The sequence below is a fragment of the Tupaia chinensis genome, unplaced genomic scaffold, assembly GCF_000334495.1.
Source record: "Tupaia chinensis unplaced genomic scaffold, TupChi_1.0 Scaffold000671_1, whole genome shotgun sequence".
NCBI lineage: Eukaryota > Metazoa > Chordata > Mammalia > Scandentia > Tupaiidae > Tupaia > Tupaia belangeri.
The window spans coordinates 198840-216421 of NW_006160193.1; the positions used below are offsets into that span (position 1 = coordinate 198840).

A 17582-nucleotide genomic window follows, 5' to 3' on the forward strand; every position below is an offset into this window, starting at 1 on the left:
CCGCTTAGCTTAGGTCAGTAAGGCTCATCCCTTAGCCAGAGGGGAAGTGAATTTCCCACAAGCTGGAAAGGGGGTATGTGAACCAAACTGGGTTCCTGTTAGAAACAGGCAGAGGAGGTGGCTGTTTGTAGGCGGCCAGCAGCATCCTTCACAACAGGGGTCCCCACCCCCAGTCCTGACCAGCGGCCTGCAGGAGCCCTCCACATGATAGGTGTGTGGTGGGTGAGTGAACCTTCGTGTGCATTTACAGCCGTTCCCTGTCACCCTATTATAGCTCAAGCTCCACCTCCTGTCAGATCGGTGGTGGCATTAGTGTCTCATAGGAACACGGACCCTATTGAGAACTGCACATGCGAGGGATCTAGGTGGTGGGCTATCATAAACCATGCCTCCCACCCTGGGTCTGTGGAAAATTGTCTTCAACAAAACTGGTCCCTGGTGCCAAAAAGACTGAGGATTGCTGCTTTATTTATTTTTTAATTTTTATTTTATTCCTTGTCATTTTATTTTATTTTTTTGAAGTTGACCAGAGAGAGAGACAAAGAGAGAGAAAGAAAGTGAGAAAGCAAACTGCCAGGTCCAGGACTTGAACTGTGGTCAGCCATGTGGGAACCCAAATGCCTTAACCACCCGCCACCTGCGAGCCCCCAGACTGCTGCTTTATACCATCCCTTGTGTACTCACCCTCCACCAACGCTGAACCCTCAGGGACTGGGCCCTTCACTCCCTCCCGGCTCCACTCCCCCCACCCTCCACGGGCCATGGGATCCTCTCTACCAGCTCACTGAACAGCCTCTCCTTTGATTCTCAGGGCCATTTGCATGAATTCAGCTCTCTATCATCTCTCACTTCTCACCTGAACTTGGCCAGTGAATGTGTGTTGAGCACCCCAAGGATCCTCAGCTGAGAATCAAGCCCACAGCTGCGCAGGGACACCACAGCAGTGGGTGGACAGGGTGGCAGCAGTGTGCATGCAGCCGTGGGTGGACAGGGTGGCAGAGGTGTGCATGTGTGTTCTGGGTCTCAGCTACAGAACCAGGAGAATGAACTCCACCCCTTTTCCCCAAACAAGCCCAGGCACCCTGAGCTCCTCTGGGCTTTAGAGCCTGGGCCTGTCAGCACGCAGTCCTGCAGATGGCCCTCCTTTGGGAGGTGGGATCTACTAGAGAGGCTGGGGCTGGTTGCACCTCTGGGGCTGAGAACATGTTGCCAGGCAGACAAAGAAGGAAGGAAACGCCAGGCCAGGGGGTCATCTGGGAACGTGCGTGGTGTGCTTTGGAATAGAAAACACCAGGGCAGCCAGCGTGTGGGTCATGTGGAGCTGAGGGGAAGAGGCAAGGGTGGCAGAAAAGGTGACAGCGAACTGAGGATGGAAAACTTTAGACTGGACCAGGCTGTGAAAAATGCCCCTACCTGTCTCAGCAAACCACCTGCTATACCCTGGGCACTCTGGGCCATGCCAAGTTAGCTCACAGCCACCCTTCCAAATATTGCTTCTTACAGGCGTAACCACACCTCCCTCCTAACCCATCGAACCTCCCATGCCCTTCTGTGATAGCCTGTTCAGTATCCGGGCTGCCCTCTGAGGCTATGCACTGGCTACGGGAGTGGGTAAGCGCTGGGAGCAGACTATTGGCTAGCCACCCTGTGCTCAAGTCCACATCTTCTTTTTACTTTTTAAATTTTTACTAGGGGGTACATGCGCTCACCAGAGAGAGACACAGAAAGAAAGTGAGAAAGCACTCCTCCCTAGGTGGGGTGATCACACCCCGTCCCTTCTCCTCTATTCTTTTTTCAGGAAGGCCCATGTGCCCAGCGTGTTTTTCAAGCTGCTAAGTCTGGGATTTGAACTGCAGTCAGTCACATGGGATCCAGCCATCTTAACTACCATGCTACTCTGACCTAGACTCAATGCCTTCTTAAAATGTTTCTACCAATAGCAAATTGTCTTTTTCTAACTTGTCCAAGGGTTTCATATGTACTTGACTCTGTCTCATCTATCTTAGACTGTCATTATTTGCTGGAAATGTTTCCATTGAAACATGCACACATGCTTATAGACACACACACACGCACGAGGCCCTGAGCACTGGTATGAGTAGTCTCTTGGCAACGTGTCTGTTCATAACTAGATCCAACCACAATTTAACAGGCACGCACGGCTCTCTCGGGCCCCCACGCCGGCTGCTCTCACAAACTGTGATCACGGACAAGCTGTCCTCCTCCTCCTGGACCCCCTCTGGGACGTACGTCCTTAACCCCGCCTGTCCTTCCAGAGCTCTTCCTTCCTTTCCTGACTCTAGGCCAGGGTCACAGGAGGGCAGTGTCATTCCACACTATTCTGCTACTGACAAAGGAAGCATGAAGTTTGGATCAACGGTCAAGTGCCTTCCCTCTTGCACATCCAGTCCAGAAAAGGAGCTGAATGGCTGCTGTCCGGGACTGAGTTGTGTCCTTCCAAAAAAGATATGCTCAAGTCCTAGCCCCCAGTATGACAGAAGGTGATTTTATTTGGTGTCGGGGGAATTGCGAAGGAAATCAAATTTAAATGAGGTCACAAGGGTGGGTCCATGATCCAGTATAATGGGTGTCCTTTGAAAAAGGGGACATTTGGACAGAGACAACCACACAGGGGGAGAGCACCACGTGAACACTGAGGCAGAGTTCAGGGCGATGCCTCTGTAGGGCCAGCAGTGCCAAAGATGGCCACAAACCACCAGAGCGGGGACCAGGCCTCTCCCTCACAGTCCTCAGAAAACCAGTCCTGCAATGCCCTGGTCTTGGACTCTCAGCCTCCAGAACTGAGACAACACGTTTGTCGGGATTTCTTTCCTCTTTAACTTGCTGTACAGCATGTGTCTCACCAGAAAAAGAGAGAGAGAGAGAAAGGAAACTAAGAAAACACCCCTCCACCCCAGGGGGGAATGGCCACACCACAGTCCCTCCCCTTCCCTTCCAGTCTCCTCTCTGGATTTTGACCTTGCGTGCACACATGCCCAGAATATTTTTCAGGCCGCCAGGCCTAGGACTCCAATCGTGCAGTCAACTCTGTGGGATCCAGCTACCTTAACCACCAAGCAACTCTGCTGGCCCCAGATTTCTATCGTTTAAGCCATTCAGTCTGTGCTACTTCATTACAATAGCCTGAGAGAGTTCATACCGGTAGGCTCAAAAGGACCTAGAGACAGGGCCCAAGAAAGCAGCAGGGCACGTTGGTTGCTGAATTGAACTAGGATCTGTTAACCTCATCAAAGCAGCCATGCGTCATTTCCTTCCCTTTGTTCTCCAGCCAGGTCGCTGGTGAGAGACCAAGTTAGTTCTATTTTAATGCATCCAGGAGCTGTGGGAGAGATTTGGAACAATGGGAACAGATCCAGGGTCCTCCTGGCCATCAGCTTTTTTGCTAAAGAGACTCAACTCATTCGGGGTCTCTACCTAGGGTAGGAGGAACCTTGGCTTTGCATAGGAAAGAATTCAAGAGCCACTGAGGGAGACTGAAAGCAAGTTTATTAAGGGGAGTGTCCAGAGCAGACCACTCCATGGGTGGAGCAGCCCGGAGGAGGAAAAGGGTGAGAGGAAGTGGAGCAGTATTACCTGGAAGGAAAGACGGAAGGGCCACCCCATAGGCAGGGCAGCCCTGAACCTCAGTGGGTGTCTGTTCTAATTAGGGTAGTTTTGGCTGTTGCCATGGTTATTCCAAACTGTCATGGCAACTGTGCTGGCATGGGAGGGAGTGTCTTCTAGCATCTAATACCATACCATGAGGGTCTGAAGAGCCAGAAGGTTAGGCAGCAGGCCGGTCAGCAGTGGTTCCAGGTGCCGTCTGGGCTTCGACTAGCCCAGACCCAGTTTCCCAGCCACTTCTTGTCTGCCAGGTTTCAGGCGTTTGGAATGTTCCTCACCTCCATTTGGAACATCCCTCTTGTCTCAGGTTGATTTTTTTGGTCACTTTTTAGATGGGGGTCTCATGACACAATCCTCCTGTCGCGGTCCCTCAGCTAGGACTACAAGTGTACACCACCAAGCCCGGTTCGTTTTTAGACAGGGCCCTTTAGACCAGCATTGAGCTTCTGGCCCTCCTGCCCCAGCCTCCCAAGTCACTGTGATTCCGGACACGCACCACTGCACCTGGCCGTTCGGCTGGATCACGTACCAACCCTGAGCATCTCACATGTCCCAACCTGCACAGCATGGAATCTTAGCAGGATGCACCACCACGGTGAGCCCCTATCTTTATTCACTGATTTATTTAAATCTATTCACTTGGGCCAGCCCCGTGGTCTAGTGGTTAAAGGAAGTAGACTCCACATGGCCAACCATGGCTTGGAGCCCATTCCTGTGACTTGAGAAGCATGTTAGGCAGGTGTGTATGCATGTGCAAAATTCCAACAGAATGAAGAGATGGAGGAGAAAGGATGGTGATATGACCACACCCCACTGGCTATTCTTTCTCCCTCTCTTTCACTCTGCCTCTCTGGTGAGTACACATGCCCTCTGACAATAATAATCAAAATGAAAGTTTATTCACTTACCTCTTCCATGAGTGAGAGAGAGAGACAGCACCCTCAATGGGGTCCTCATGCCATCACCCAGCCCCAGCCCCCAGCCAGCCCTGGAACACAGGCACGCGTGAGCCTGGTGTACTGAGAGAAGTCTCCAGGACTTGAACTAGGAAGCTTCCCCTGAGGGATTGCCTTGCATTTAACTGCTGCACCACTGTCCGCCTGCCTCCTCCTGACCCCCTGGCTACCATGATACCCGCCCATGACACTGGATGACTGGGAAACGTGCTCCTACCCTACAGCAAAGAACAGCTGGTTAAACTCGGTGATTCCCAAAGTTACTTTTGTCTAATGGAAGAACTTCACATTTTTAACCATAAAGTCTCTGTATTTTTAAAATAGTCCCAATTGTCAACTGCAATGAAGTATATAGCACAACAAGGAAGAGAGCGGATTCATTCCATCTTGAGGATTCTGGAACAATCCAAGTTAATCACGCCTCCACACTTCTGAGGGGCTCCTGGGAAGCAATTGCTCAAATGACCTTGCTCCGAGTTCGAGTTAGTTCTCAGTGCTTTGCTCCTTTTCTTTCAGTGTGTTCTAATTCTTCCCTTGTGAATTGGAGCTGAAACAGCTGCAGAAATAGTACCTAAGATCATTACGCAATTTTAAAGTTACCTGTTTCAGGCTATTTCCACAAACTTCTTTGTTACTTGAAAACTATGCACAGAGGAGAGCCAAAATTTCATTTTAAATAAAAATCCTTCTGCAAATGTTTCCTGTGGGCCTCTCCTAGGTAGCACGTCTACTTAAAGTTACCTTGTTACCTTCTCACAGCAAATAACTATCCACTTTCTTTTTCAGACCATCTCGCGAGAAGACCTCCTCATGCGCCTGCTGGAGTGTGACGTTATCATTTACAACATCACTGAATACGCACAGCAAGTGGAGGAAGCCCTGTGGGCGGTCTCGGGTCAGTGCGGTACCCTCTCACCAACACCGGCCCTGTGCGTATGCAGCTTGCTCTGCCTGAGTCCGCTGATGGACAGTAGGAAGACAGGACCATGGAAAAACTGTCCTGAAACTGATCTAAACTATGAAAGAGTCCCAATGAATACTCTTGTAGATGGGCACTTCTGAAAAGTTGAATTATTTTCTTTTCATAAAAAATATTTTTATTGGGAACCAGCAGTTAGCGTAATGGCTATGTCGCTGGACTCCCACATAGTTGACCGCGGTTCGCGTCCCGGACCCAGTGGCTTAAAACTCGCGCCGGGCGCGTGTGCGTGCGTACCTAAGATCCCGAGAGGAGAATGGAGGAGAAGGGATTGTGGCGTGACCATCCCCACTGGGGGGTGATTTCTCGCTTTCTGTATCTATGTCTCTGTCTGGCGAGCGCACATGCCCTATAGCGAAAACCTCTCAAAATTTTTTTTATTGCCAAAGGGACTATATGCTCACCAGAGAGAGAGAGAGAGAGAGAGAGAGAAAGCAACCCCAGTGGGGCATGATCCCTCCTCAATTCCTTCTCCATTTTTCCATCCTGTCAAGAGTGTGCCTGTACTTGCTCCCAGTGGGATTTTCAAACCACAGGGGCCAGGATTCAGGCCATGTGGTCAGCCATGCAGAATCTGTGGCTCCTTACCCACTAGGCCATGGGGTCCCCACAAAACTGTACTTTGAGTTAAACTCAGAGAAATGGAGTAGAGCCTCAGGAATGGCTGAACCATATTCAGGGAAATCAGGAAAAGAACTGTTTGTGGGATTCCTCAGGGGCTTAGAATTTTGAATTTTTAATTTATAACTTTGTGCCTCAATTTCATTCAGTAAGATACAAATCCAGGAGCCAGCAGATTGCGTGGTGGTAAAGATACTGGATTCCCACAGGACTGACTGTGGTTCGAGTCCCAGACCTGGTAGCTTGCTTTCTCACTTTCCCTCTCTCTCTGTCTCTGGTGAGCACACAAGCCCTAGAGCAAATTAAATCGTCATCATCATCATCATTTTAAAATTAAATACATATTTTTAATATACATATCCAAACCATTCGTGTCATCTTTTGAAGCAGAGCTCATTTTAGGCCTACTTTCTGCATTTCCTCTCTCTGCAAATATTTACAGCTGACATGGAATTGTACTGCCTAAAACAGTTATCAGCGCTAATGTTTATTAAGAACTTATTTTGTGCCAGGCATTGACAATTGATTTTTCTTATAATGTACACGTGCAATTTTCTTTATAGTTTTAGTATTCATTTTCTAAAATAGAAATCAGATGTGTTTTGAAAATGTTTAAAAAAGAAAGCAACAGTTCTCTACATTTCTTTTTTTAGAAAAAAAAATTTTTTCAGTTCCCAAGTCTGGGACTTGAACAGTCGTTGGCCATGTGGGAGTCCAGCAATGTAACCACCACACCACCTGCTGGCCCCTCATTTCCTTTCTACTCCATCTCTGCTCCTGCAACATGAAATCACTTAACTCAGCTGTTCCTCTTAATACATAAAAATGCCTTCAGATGTCTTGACCTTGAATTCAGGCATCAACATTAACTTCCTGCTATAACAGGTTCTTCTTAGGACCAGCCCACTGCACCTAGAGGAAACTTATCATTTCTCAAACTGTCACCCTGTGATTTCCTTTCATGAGCTTTAAAAGGCAGAGGATGTTTTTCCTGCGTTCTTCATTTGAGTAAAGAGTTTTATCGAAATCAGAAAAATTTGTTTCTCGATTTGGAAAAGAGATTTTAACTGAATTACAGAATATTTGAGATACAGAGAGTTAATGTCTGCCAGAAAATGTAGTCAGAGGCCCTTCAGTCTGTCCCTGGAGAGATGGGGGTCAGCGGGACGACGAAGAACAGCCACGGGGACTCTGCCATTTTCTCTGATTCCCACTGTTAGAGTTGGTGGGTTTCGCGTGTGCGCATGTGTGTGTTTAGAATGCATCTGTACCTACCCATTGCTTTTTACTCATGTTTTTATTAAGTTATTTAGAAGTGAATCCTGTTCTATTACATTTATTATTTTTCATTAGCGTTCTCCTGCCATGCTTTCCATGCATTATGAAAGGCAAGATGACGTAGGAGAAGGAGTAAGTGATCAGAGATGAGAGCAACATTTGCCCACGTGGGTAAAAGGTGTACGCGCATGGGAAGAAGCAGGTCGGGACAGACCCATTATACATATCAGACCTGAGAAAGGGTAACCCGGTGAGCAGACCTCAGAGTGTGCCCCGTATTCACAAAATGGGCCGCTCAGAACGACGGCAGAGCAGAAAGGTTAAAAGGAGCAAAGTGAAACGGCAGACAATTCTTGTAATTAGGATAAAAATAGGAACTAAAATGAACATTGGAGGTTGGGATTCATATGTGAGCATCGTGTTCTTAGATTTAATTCAGTAACACTTTCTCATTTTAGGGCGAGAATCCGTACATGTATTGGATTCAGGCTACCAGCATCTCCTCGTTGGCCTTGTTCAGGGAATCTCCTCAGGAGACTTAGGCTCCCTGACAGTTGAATTGGCCCTCACTTCATTTTATTTATTCCCTTTTTTAATCGCCAGAGGGTGTGTGTACTTACCAGAGAGAGACAGAGACCAGAGAAAGCACCTCCCCTGAATGGGGTGTGCCACGTCCAGTGCCTTCTGCTCCATTTCTCCATCCTGTTGGGATTTTGCTCGCACATGCATGTGTGCCGGTGTCTTTTTCAAGCCCCTGGGGCCAGGATTCAAACCACGGCTCCCTTAACCACTGTGCCATAGGGCTGCCCCTAGACCTCACTTTGTAGCCTAGATTTTTTGTTTTCCTCCTGGAAAATGTTACCCCAGGAATATTTTAGTGGCATCACAGGTCAAATGCATTCAAGGAAATTCATGCTTAACTGTATAGGGAGCTTTCTTGTAAAATGACAACCCCCCTGGAAGTCAAATACTCTCCGGCCACCTCTATTCGGTATACTGATTCCTAGAGATTGTTCCTCACCAAGCGTTCCCTCCACCTTGACCCTCAGCCTGCATGGTCCCCTGGGCATAGGCCCTCCCCACAGCCAGGTGGAGTGGGAACAGTGGGCATGCCTCAGTTTACTTCCTTCCACAATGGCTTAAGACAAAAAGGCTCTAAATCATAGGTACAATCATAAGAGGGCCTTGCCTCCTGGGGCCCCTCCTGTCCTGCCTGCCCCTGCTCCCTCGTCCTGCATCCCGGCCACCTGGAATGGACCCTCCTCATCACTGCCCCTCCTCCCTGTGACCTGGGCACTCTGCACAACATGGGTAATCACAGAACCGATCTCATAGCGGCGAGAATTCATTAAAGCCCATGGATTATTCCAGTCCTAGTTGGCTGAGTAATTCCATCATCAACCCCCCAAAACAGCGAAAGCACATGCCAGGGACAGGAAGAGCTGGACTTTGTGCTGAGCTCAGAAAGGATCAGGCAGGGGGCTTTCAGTAACACTGGACCCACGTGGGAAAGGGCCTGGGTTTGCATCTTGGTACCTCCCTGAACATGCGTGTTTGTGATCTCGGCTGGCTGCCTTGGGGGGTGTGCCTCAGTGTGAGGACCCTGCTTGGGCTCCTGTCTCTCCAACTCTGTCACTCTCTTGCAAAAACTAATACATTTTTAAAAGAAGAAGAGATCGGGCTACTGGAGGGAGTATTTGAAGAACAGTGATGGGGAGGGGACAATGGAGCATCAGAGAAAACACCACCTTGGTGGTAAATTGGTTCTGGAAGAGGCCAGCAGATGGCATAATGGTTACGTCGCTGGACTCCCACATGACCAACCATGATTCAAGTCCTGGACCTGACAGCTTGAAAATCATGCCAGAGGTGTGTGTGTGTGCCCAAGATCCTGGGAGAATGGAGGACAAGGGATTGTGGCATGGTCATCCCCCCCCACCCCGGGGTGATTTCTCACTTTCCCTCTCTCTGTCTCTGTCTTTCTTTCTGAGAGTGCACACAGCCTAAGGCAAAAACCTAAAAAGAAAAGAAAAGAAAAGAAAAGAAATGCTCCTGGAAGAAGGGGTAACGTCAAGCCCCACCGGTAACTAACAGTACACATGATTTCAAAAACCAGTTCTGCATAGATCCAGATAACCACTCTGCTTTTTGACCCTACAGCTCTGAATGAAGAAGTCAGCCATTTTGAAAAGAGGAAGGTGTTTATCTTACTGTCCACGGTGATGACTTGGGCACGATCCAAGCCCCTGGACCCTGTGAGTGAGCATCAGCTAACGCTTCTCCTGAGTTTTCCTGGGTCTGTGTGAGTGGAGGGAGCTCTTTAGGATGAGCTGGGGATTCTTGCGCTGCCGAGCTCTATCCCTAACAAGTGCTCAGTACAGTTTATTGGCCCTAGGCACATCAATTCCAAGGGATTCCATTGTAAATGCCACTTAAGAAGAAAAAAAGCTACTTATGAAACCACAGCAATGCAACACAACTACAACCTTCACCTAATTTGAGTTCTCATTGCAGTATTTTTGTTATCCTAAGACTTATAATCCATTATGTGCCTGTGTAAGACGTTTCTTTAATGTAATAGGAACTAGTTCTTTCAATAAAACAATTGGCCTTTTGCTTCAGCACAGTGTTCCACGTTAAGTAATCTGATTTAGGTCTTAGTAGAAAATCATTAGACTTTTTCTTTTGAAGATTTAGTGTTTGCTAAACATCTTTGAGAGCAACCTGATTACTTTTCTGCTTCTTCCTTTTCTTTTCCTGTTATTTATGTGGACAAACTCTTACTTCCAGTGTTTTTGTTTTGCCTGGTTGCTTATTTCTGTTGAATATACAGCGTAGGGTTCAAAGGGCATATGAAACCTATCACTGTTCAATCAAATCTACACTGGCCCTGAGGCTTGATAACGAGGTCCATCGGATTGCTGACGTTTTAGGAAAAAGTCATCCGCCAGGCTTGCCCTGGTCCTGTATGAAACCTCGTGGGGGCACTCCTCGTCTCGTGAGTTTGCGAAGGGCACTCACTTTGCTAAGTCTGTATTCCAGGGTGGATAGCTGCCGAGTTGCTGACTGTAAAACCCCTTCCTAGACTAGGCTTGGCGGGGAGCCCCCGGACACTGCTCCCTAGCATACCCCACCCAGAGCCCAGGGCATCACTTTCTTGGAGTGCTTGTTTATGTCAATGTCTCTTCCTCCTCCTGGAAGAACCGAAGGAGTAAATGAAGTTGCACTATAATTCCAAAAACAAATAGATAAATCACAGCAACGCTTGCTTGTCACCGAGACTTTCTATTTTAAACACATAGAAAGAGCTCTCTTCTGGACGATTGCCAGAGGTCACAGGCACTTGCCAGAGAGAGAGAGAGAGAGAGAAGCAACCCCAGTGGGAACCCTCCGTTTCCCAGTCGTGTTGGGCTTTGGGGCATGCACGCACATGCACGCATGTGTACTCAGTGTGTCTTTCAAGCCACTGGGGCCAGAATTTAAACTGCGGTTGGCCATATGGGATCCTGCTCCTTTAAAACCTATGTATTTTTTAAAGAATTATTTTATTTAATTTTATTCATCATTATTATTTCTTCAATTTGACCACAGAGCAACAGAGGGAGAGAAGAGAGAAAGCGAAAAAGCAGCCCACTAGGTCCAGAACTCAAACCATGGTTGACCATGTGGCAGTCCAGTGCCTTAACCACTATGCCACCTGCTGGCTCTGCAACCTATATTCTTATCGTATTCATTCTTTACATACATCGAAAGGAAAACACACACAAAACACCGGAGTCGTATTCCCCAAACTTCTTCATATTCAGAGTCCAGCGGCCCGGAATCACACCTACCATCCGTTTCCACACACTAACTCCATGTAAAACTTGAGTCGTGCCATTTGATTGTAAGTACTTCGCTCTAAAGCACGTGGTTACCAGGGTGCGAGGAACATGCACTAGGTCATTCTTCTGACGTGGCTCGTGCTCTTCACTAACGTGGCGGGAAAGGGCCTGGGTTTGCATCTTGGTACCTCCCTGAACATGCGTGTTTGTGATCTCGGCTGGCTGCCTTGGGGGGTGTGCCTCAGTGTGAGGACCCTGCTTGGGCTCCTGTCTCTCCAACTCTGTCACTCTCTTGCAAAAACTAATACATTTTTAAAAGAAGAAGAGATCGGGCTACTGGAGGGAGTATTTGAAGAACAGTGATGGGGAGGGGACAATGGAGCATCAGAGAAAACACCACCTTGGTGGTAAATTGGTTCTGGAAGAGGCCAGCAGATGGCATAATGGTTACGTCGCTGGACTCCCACATGACCAACCATGATTCAAGTCCTGGACCTGACAGCTTGAAAATCATGCCAGAGGTGTGTGTGTGTGCCCAAGATCCTGGGAGAATGGAGGACAAGGGATTGTGGCATGGTCATCCCCCCCCACCCCGGGGTGATTTCTCACTTTCCCTCTCTCTGTCTCTGTCTTTCTTTCTGAGAGTGCACACAGCCTAAGGCAAAAACCTAAAAAGAAAAGAAAAGAAAAGAAAAGAAATGCTCCTGGAAGAAGGGGTAACGTCAAGCCCCACCGGTAACTAACAGTACACATGATTTCAAAAACCAGTTCTGCATAGATCCAGATAACCACTCTGCTTTTTGACCCTACAGCTCTGAATGAAGAAGTCAGCCATTTTGAAAAGAGGAAGGTGTTTATCTTACTGTCCACGGTGATGACTTGGGCACGATCCAAGCCCCTGGACCCTGTGAGTGAGCATCAGCTAACGCTTCTCCTGAGTTTTCCTGGGTCTGTGTGAGTGGAGGGAGCTCTTTAGGATGAGCTGGGGATTCTTGCGCTGCCGAGCTCTATCCCTAACAAGTGCTCAGTACAGTTTATTGGCCCTAGGCACATCAATTCCAAGGGATTCCATTGTAAATGCCACTTAAGAAGAAAAAAAGCTACTTATGAAACCACAGCAATGCAACACAACTACAACCTTCACCTAATTTGAGTTCTCATTGCAGTATTTTTGTTATCCTAAGACTTATAATCCATTATGTGCCTGTGTAAGACGTTTCTTTAATGTAATAGGAACTAGTTCTTTCAATAAAACAATTGGCCTTTTGCTTCAGCACAGTGTTCCACGTTAAGTAATCTGATTTAGGTCTTAGTAGAAAATCATTAGACTTTTTCTTTTGAAGATTTAGTGTTTGCTAAACATCTTTGAGAGCAACCTGATTACTTTTCTGCTTCTTCCTTTTCTTTTCCTGTTATTTATGTGGACAAACTCTTACTTCCAGTGTTTTTGTTTTGCCTGGTTGCTTATTTCTGTTGAATATACAGCGTAGGGTTCAAAGGGCATATGAAACCTATCACTGTTCAATCAAATCTACACTGGCCCTGAGGCTTGATAACGAGGTCCATCGGATTGCTGACGTTTTAGGAAAAAGTCATCCGCCAGGCTTGCCCTGGTCCTGTATGAAACCTCGTGGGGGCACTCCTCGTCTCGTGAGTTTGCGAAGGGCACTCACTTTGCTAAGTCTGTATTCCAGGGTGGATAGCTGCCGAGTTGCTGACTGTAAAACCCCTTCCTAGACTAGGCTTGGCGGGGAGCCCCCGGACACTGCTCCCTAGCATACCCCACCCAGAGCCCAGGGCATCACTTTCTTGGAGTGCTTGTTTATGTCAATGTCTCTTCCTCCTCCTGGAAGAACCGAAGGAGTAAATGAAGTTGCACTATAATTCCAAAAACAAATAGATAAATCACAGCAACGCTTGCTTGTCACCGAGACTTTCTATTTTAAACACATAGAAAGAGCTCTCTTCTGGACGATTGCCAGAGGTCACAGGCACTTGCCAGAGAGAGAGAGAGAGAGAGAAGCAACCCCAGTGGGAACCCTCCGTTTCCCAGTCGTGTTGGGCTTTGGGGCATGCACGCACATGCACGCATGTGTACTCAGTGTGTCTTTCAAGCCACTGGGGCCAGAATTTAAACTGCGGTTGGCCATATGGGATCCTGCTCCTTTAAAACCTATGTATTTTTTAAAGAATTATTTTATTTAATTTTATTCATCATTATTATTTCTTCAATTTGACCACAGAGCAACAGAGGGAGAGAAGAGAGAAAGCGAAAAAGCAGCCCACTAGGTCCAGAACTCAAACCATGGTTGACCATGTGGCAGTCCAGTGCCTTAACCACTATGCCACCTGCTGGCTCTGCAACCTATATTCTTATCGTATTCATTCTTTACATACATCGAAAGGAAAACACACACAAAACACCGGAGTCGTATTCCCCAAACTTCTTCATATTCAGAGTCCAGCGGCCCGGAATCACACCTACCATCCGTTTCCACACACTAACTCCATGTAAAACTTGAGTCGTGCCATTTGATTGTAAGTACTTCGCTCTAAAGCACGTGGTTACCAGGGTGCGAGGAACATGCACTAGGTCATTCTTCTGACGTGGCTCGTGCTCTTCACTAACGTGGCATTGACGTCTGCCGCTCTGCTCCTGCGCCTTTGTCCCTGCGTCATTCCTTTTCACTTCGGTGCTACATATCAATCTAATCTTTCATTTTTCTATTACTATTATTTTTAGAGGTTTTGCCATAGGGTGTGTGCACTTGCTGGAGAGAGAGAGAGACAGTGAAAGGGAAAGGGAGAAATCACCTCCCATGAAGATGGCCACACAACAATCCCCTCCATTTTTCTCTTGGGATTTTGGCACACACACACACACACACACACACACACACACACACTGTGATTTCCAAGTTACCAGGTCCAGAACTCAAACCATGGTTGATCATATGGGAATCCAACACCTTAACCACCATTGCCACTTACTGGCCCCCAGTCTAATCTTTTAAAAGACATTTTAAAGGATAAATAGATGGGATAATAGTTACATCACTGGACTCCTGTGTAGTCAACTGCAGTTCGAGTTCCAGACCTGATAGCTTAAAACTCATGCCAGGCATGTGTGCATACGTATCTAAGATCCCAAGAGAAGAATGGAGGAGAGGGGATTGCAGCGTTGCCATCCTCCCTGTAGGGTGATTTCTTGCTTTCTGTTTCTCTGTCTCTCTTACAAGTGCATACGCCCTATAGCAAAACTCTCTCTCTCAAAAGAAAAAAAAAAAAGACATTTTAAAAGATCATCCATTTGGGACCAGCAGGACACGTGGTGGTTAAGGCTCTGGACTCACACATGGTTGACTGGGTTCAAGTCCCAGACCTGGTGGCTTGCTTTCTGACTTTCCTTATCTCTTTCTATCTGTCTGGTGAGTGCCTGTGACCCATAGCAAATCACGGGGATTGCTTACTCACTTCTTCTCTCTCTCTCTCTCTGTCTTGCTTCAAAAAGGACATGGGCCCTCTGGCAAATTAAAAAGAGCATCAATGAGGTCTAATAGATGGTGTAATGGGTACGTTGCTGGACTCCCATGTAGTTGACAGCAGGTCAAATTCCAGACTCAGTAGCTTAAAACTCAAGCTGGGTGCATGTGTATGCATGCCCAAAATCCTGAGAGGAGAATGGAGAAGGGATTGCAGTAAGATTTCTTGCTTTCTGTCTGTCTGTCTCTGTCTCTCTGGCGAGTACACACACCCTACAGCAAAATAACTTTCAAAACATACACACACACACAAACACACACACATTGGGCATATGTGTGTGCATGTCCCAAATTCTGAGAATAGAATGGAGGAGAAGGGATCGTGGCCATCCCACCAAGGGGTGATTTCTAACTTTCTCTCTCTGTCTCTCTTCAGTTAATGAATACATCCTACAGCAAAATTTAAAATTAACTAATTAAAACATGAAGCTACATACATTGTAAGAACTATGAAGAGATGATTTATTTACTACCTTTATAGAATAATAGTGACAACCTACCACCACCATCTCTACAAAATAAAACAAACATTTAAGATGTTAATCTGCTTTTGATTCAGTTTAAATTGTAAAATTTGGCTAGCTAAAGCATCTTCAAGAAAATGTTATCTTGGGGCCAGCAGGTGGCATGGTGGTTAAGGCACTGGGTTCGGCTGACTGTGGTTTGAATCCTGGACCTGGCAACTTCCCTCTTTCTCTCTGGTGAACACACATGCCCTATAGCAAATTAAAATATAATAATAATAAATAAAATTAAATAAATAATTCTTTAAAGTTTTTTTCTTAAAAAGAAAATGTGACATCTGTTAAAATAAGCAGTGGATTTAAGCTTTATTTGAGCTTAAAGGAACACATCTCGGCCTTAGGCAGCTCAAGTGGATCAAGCCTGTACCTTTCCTCTTTCAGGATGATTCTGAGGTCCCATTTACTGAAGAGGATTATCGAAGGAGAAAGAATCATCCTAATTTTCTGGATCACATAAATGCTGAAAAAATGGTTCTCAAATTTGGCAAAAACGTAAGTCCAAGTCTGGAGTTGTCTCTGAGGCCGTGTACAGGCCTTTGCTCGCGACCTCTACCCACTCGACCTGCTCAGGTGACAGTTCACTCTGCCGAGATTGTCTGCTTGGCCAGGACCCGCCATGTCTACCTCCAGCATTTCGCCTCTCGAGCTTTGCGGGTCTCTTTCCTTGCACTTGCACCACAGGTTCGGGACTGCAGGCACCTCCCACTGCGCTGTCCTTAGATCCTGGCTGGGGTTCTGGCCCAGCCCACTGAGTCGAAAACCCTGTATCAGGCCCCACCTGAGGCGTCTGGGGGTTCGAGGAGTCAGTTGGCCCAGAAGAGATAAATAACTCAGAGATGGAAGGGGAGGAGGAAACCACATTTCCCTTGTTCCCGGAATCTATCTCATGTCTTTCTTAAAATAACTCAGGTCAGTCAATGGTGTGGTGGTTGAGGTGGCTGGATCCCTCATGGCCAACTATGGTTCGAGTCCTGGACTTACTAGCTTGGAAAACACTCCAGGCAGGTGTGCATGTATGCCCAACATCCTGAAAGGAGGCAGAAACAGAGGTTGAGAAGGGATTGTGGCTTGGCCATTCCCCATGGAGGGGAGGGGTCCTCTCTTTCTCTCTTCTCTCTCTTTCTCTCTCCTCTCTCTTTCTCTCTCTTTCTCTGGCAAATGCACCTCTGGCATAAAACAAAATTTAAAAAACACTGACAAGAGCAAATCGATCTCATCTTTCAAATAAGGAGACAGAGGTGAAGTAATTTGCTCAAATCCCAGGCCTAGAATTTGCCCAGCACCGTGCTGAGCACGTCCCAGCCTGTCCAGTCTGCTCCTCGCAGCAGTGGACAGTGTGTTTCCATCCACCTTTACCCCCGCTGTGTACACGAGGCCCGGGAGAGGGAGCTCAGGGTGGCACTGCCGCCCAAGTCAAGACCCTTTGGACCCCACATCCTTGCAGTTTTGCTTTTATTTATTTATTTTTCTACTCCTAAATCAGTCATTGTTTAACAGAGTTTAGTTAAACACCTCACTGTCACTGATTACCAAGACAAACCTGTAGCTGAGAAGTTCTTGTAAACAGCAATAATGGTTTACCGCCGTCTGCTGCAGCAGAATTAATCATCCTGACATATACATTTACAACGTTATTCTATTTATATTGCTTTTATCACAATTGATGATGGGAATGTCCTAATAATGATAAGCAGTAACAGCTGAACATTTACTTTTTTCTTGTTAAAAAATATTATCCAGGACCCAACAGATGGTGTGAAGGTTATGTCACTGGACTCCCACATAGTTGACTACAGTTTGAATCCCAGACCCGGCTGCTTCAAACTCATGCCCAAAATCCCAGGAGGAGGATGGAGGAGAAGGGATTGGAGCATGGCCATCCTCCCTGGGGGGTGATTTCTTACTTTCTGTCTCTCTTTGTCTCTTCAGCAAGCTCACACGCCCTATAGCAAAAATCTCTTTAAAAAAATTAAATGATCTAAAACAAATGTTCATATATTGAGTTGTCAGAAAAGTCATGACACACTTTTGCATAGAAAAACACATCATGACTTTGCTGATGAACCAAAGTATTATATATTGTTCAATAACATTATATTATATATAGTTTATATGTATTATATATGGTTTTTATATTATGTATAGTTTATGTATAATTTATAGTTTACATGTATAATATGTATTTATATATTATAAACATATCATTTATATAATATATATTCACATATAATACA

The 17582-nt window shown here is 46.5% G+C and overlaps 1 protein-coding gene across 1 annotated transcript in view; it reads left to right on the forward strand.

Moving 5' to 3' along the window:
* The window catches only part of AK7 (adenylate kinase 7), a 77778-nt gene that overhangs the window by 5156 nt on the left and 55040 nt on the right, over nucleotides 1–17582 (forward strand). The window contains exons 3-5 of the mRNA XM_006159967.2: nucleotides 5367–5475; nucleotides 9619–9713; nucleotides 15730–15840. Of these exons, the coding sequence (XP_006160029.1) occupies nucleotides 5367–5475; nucleotides 9619–9713; nucleotides 15730–15840 (315 nt within the window). The remainder of the gene's footprint in view (nucleotides 1–5366; nucleotides 5476–9618; nucleotides 9714–15729; nucleotides 15841–17582) is intronic.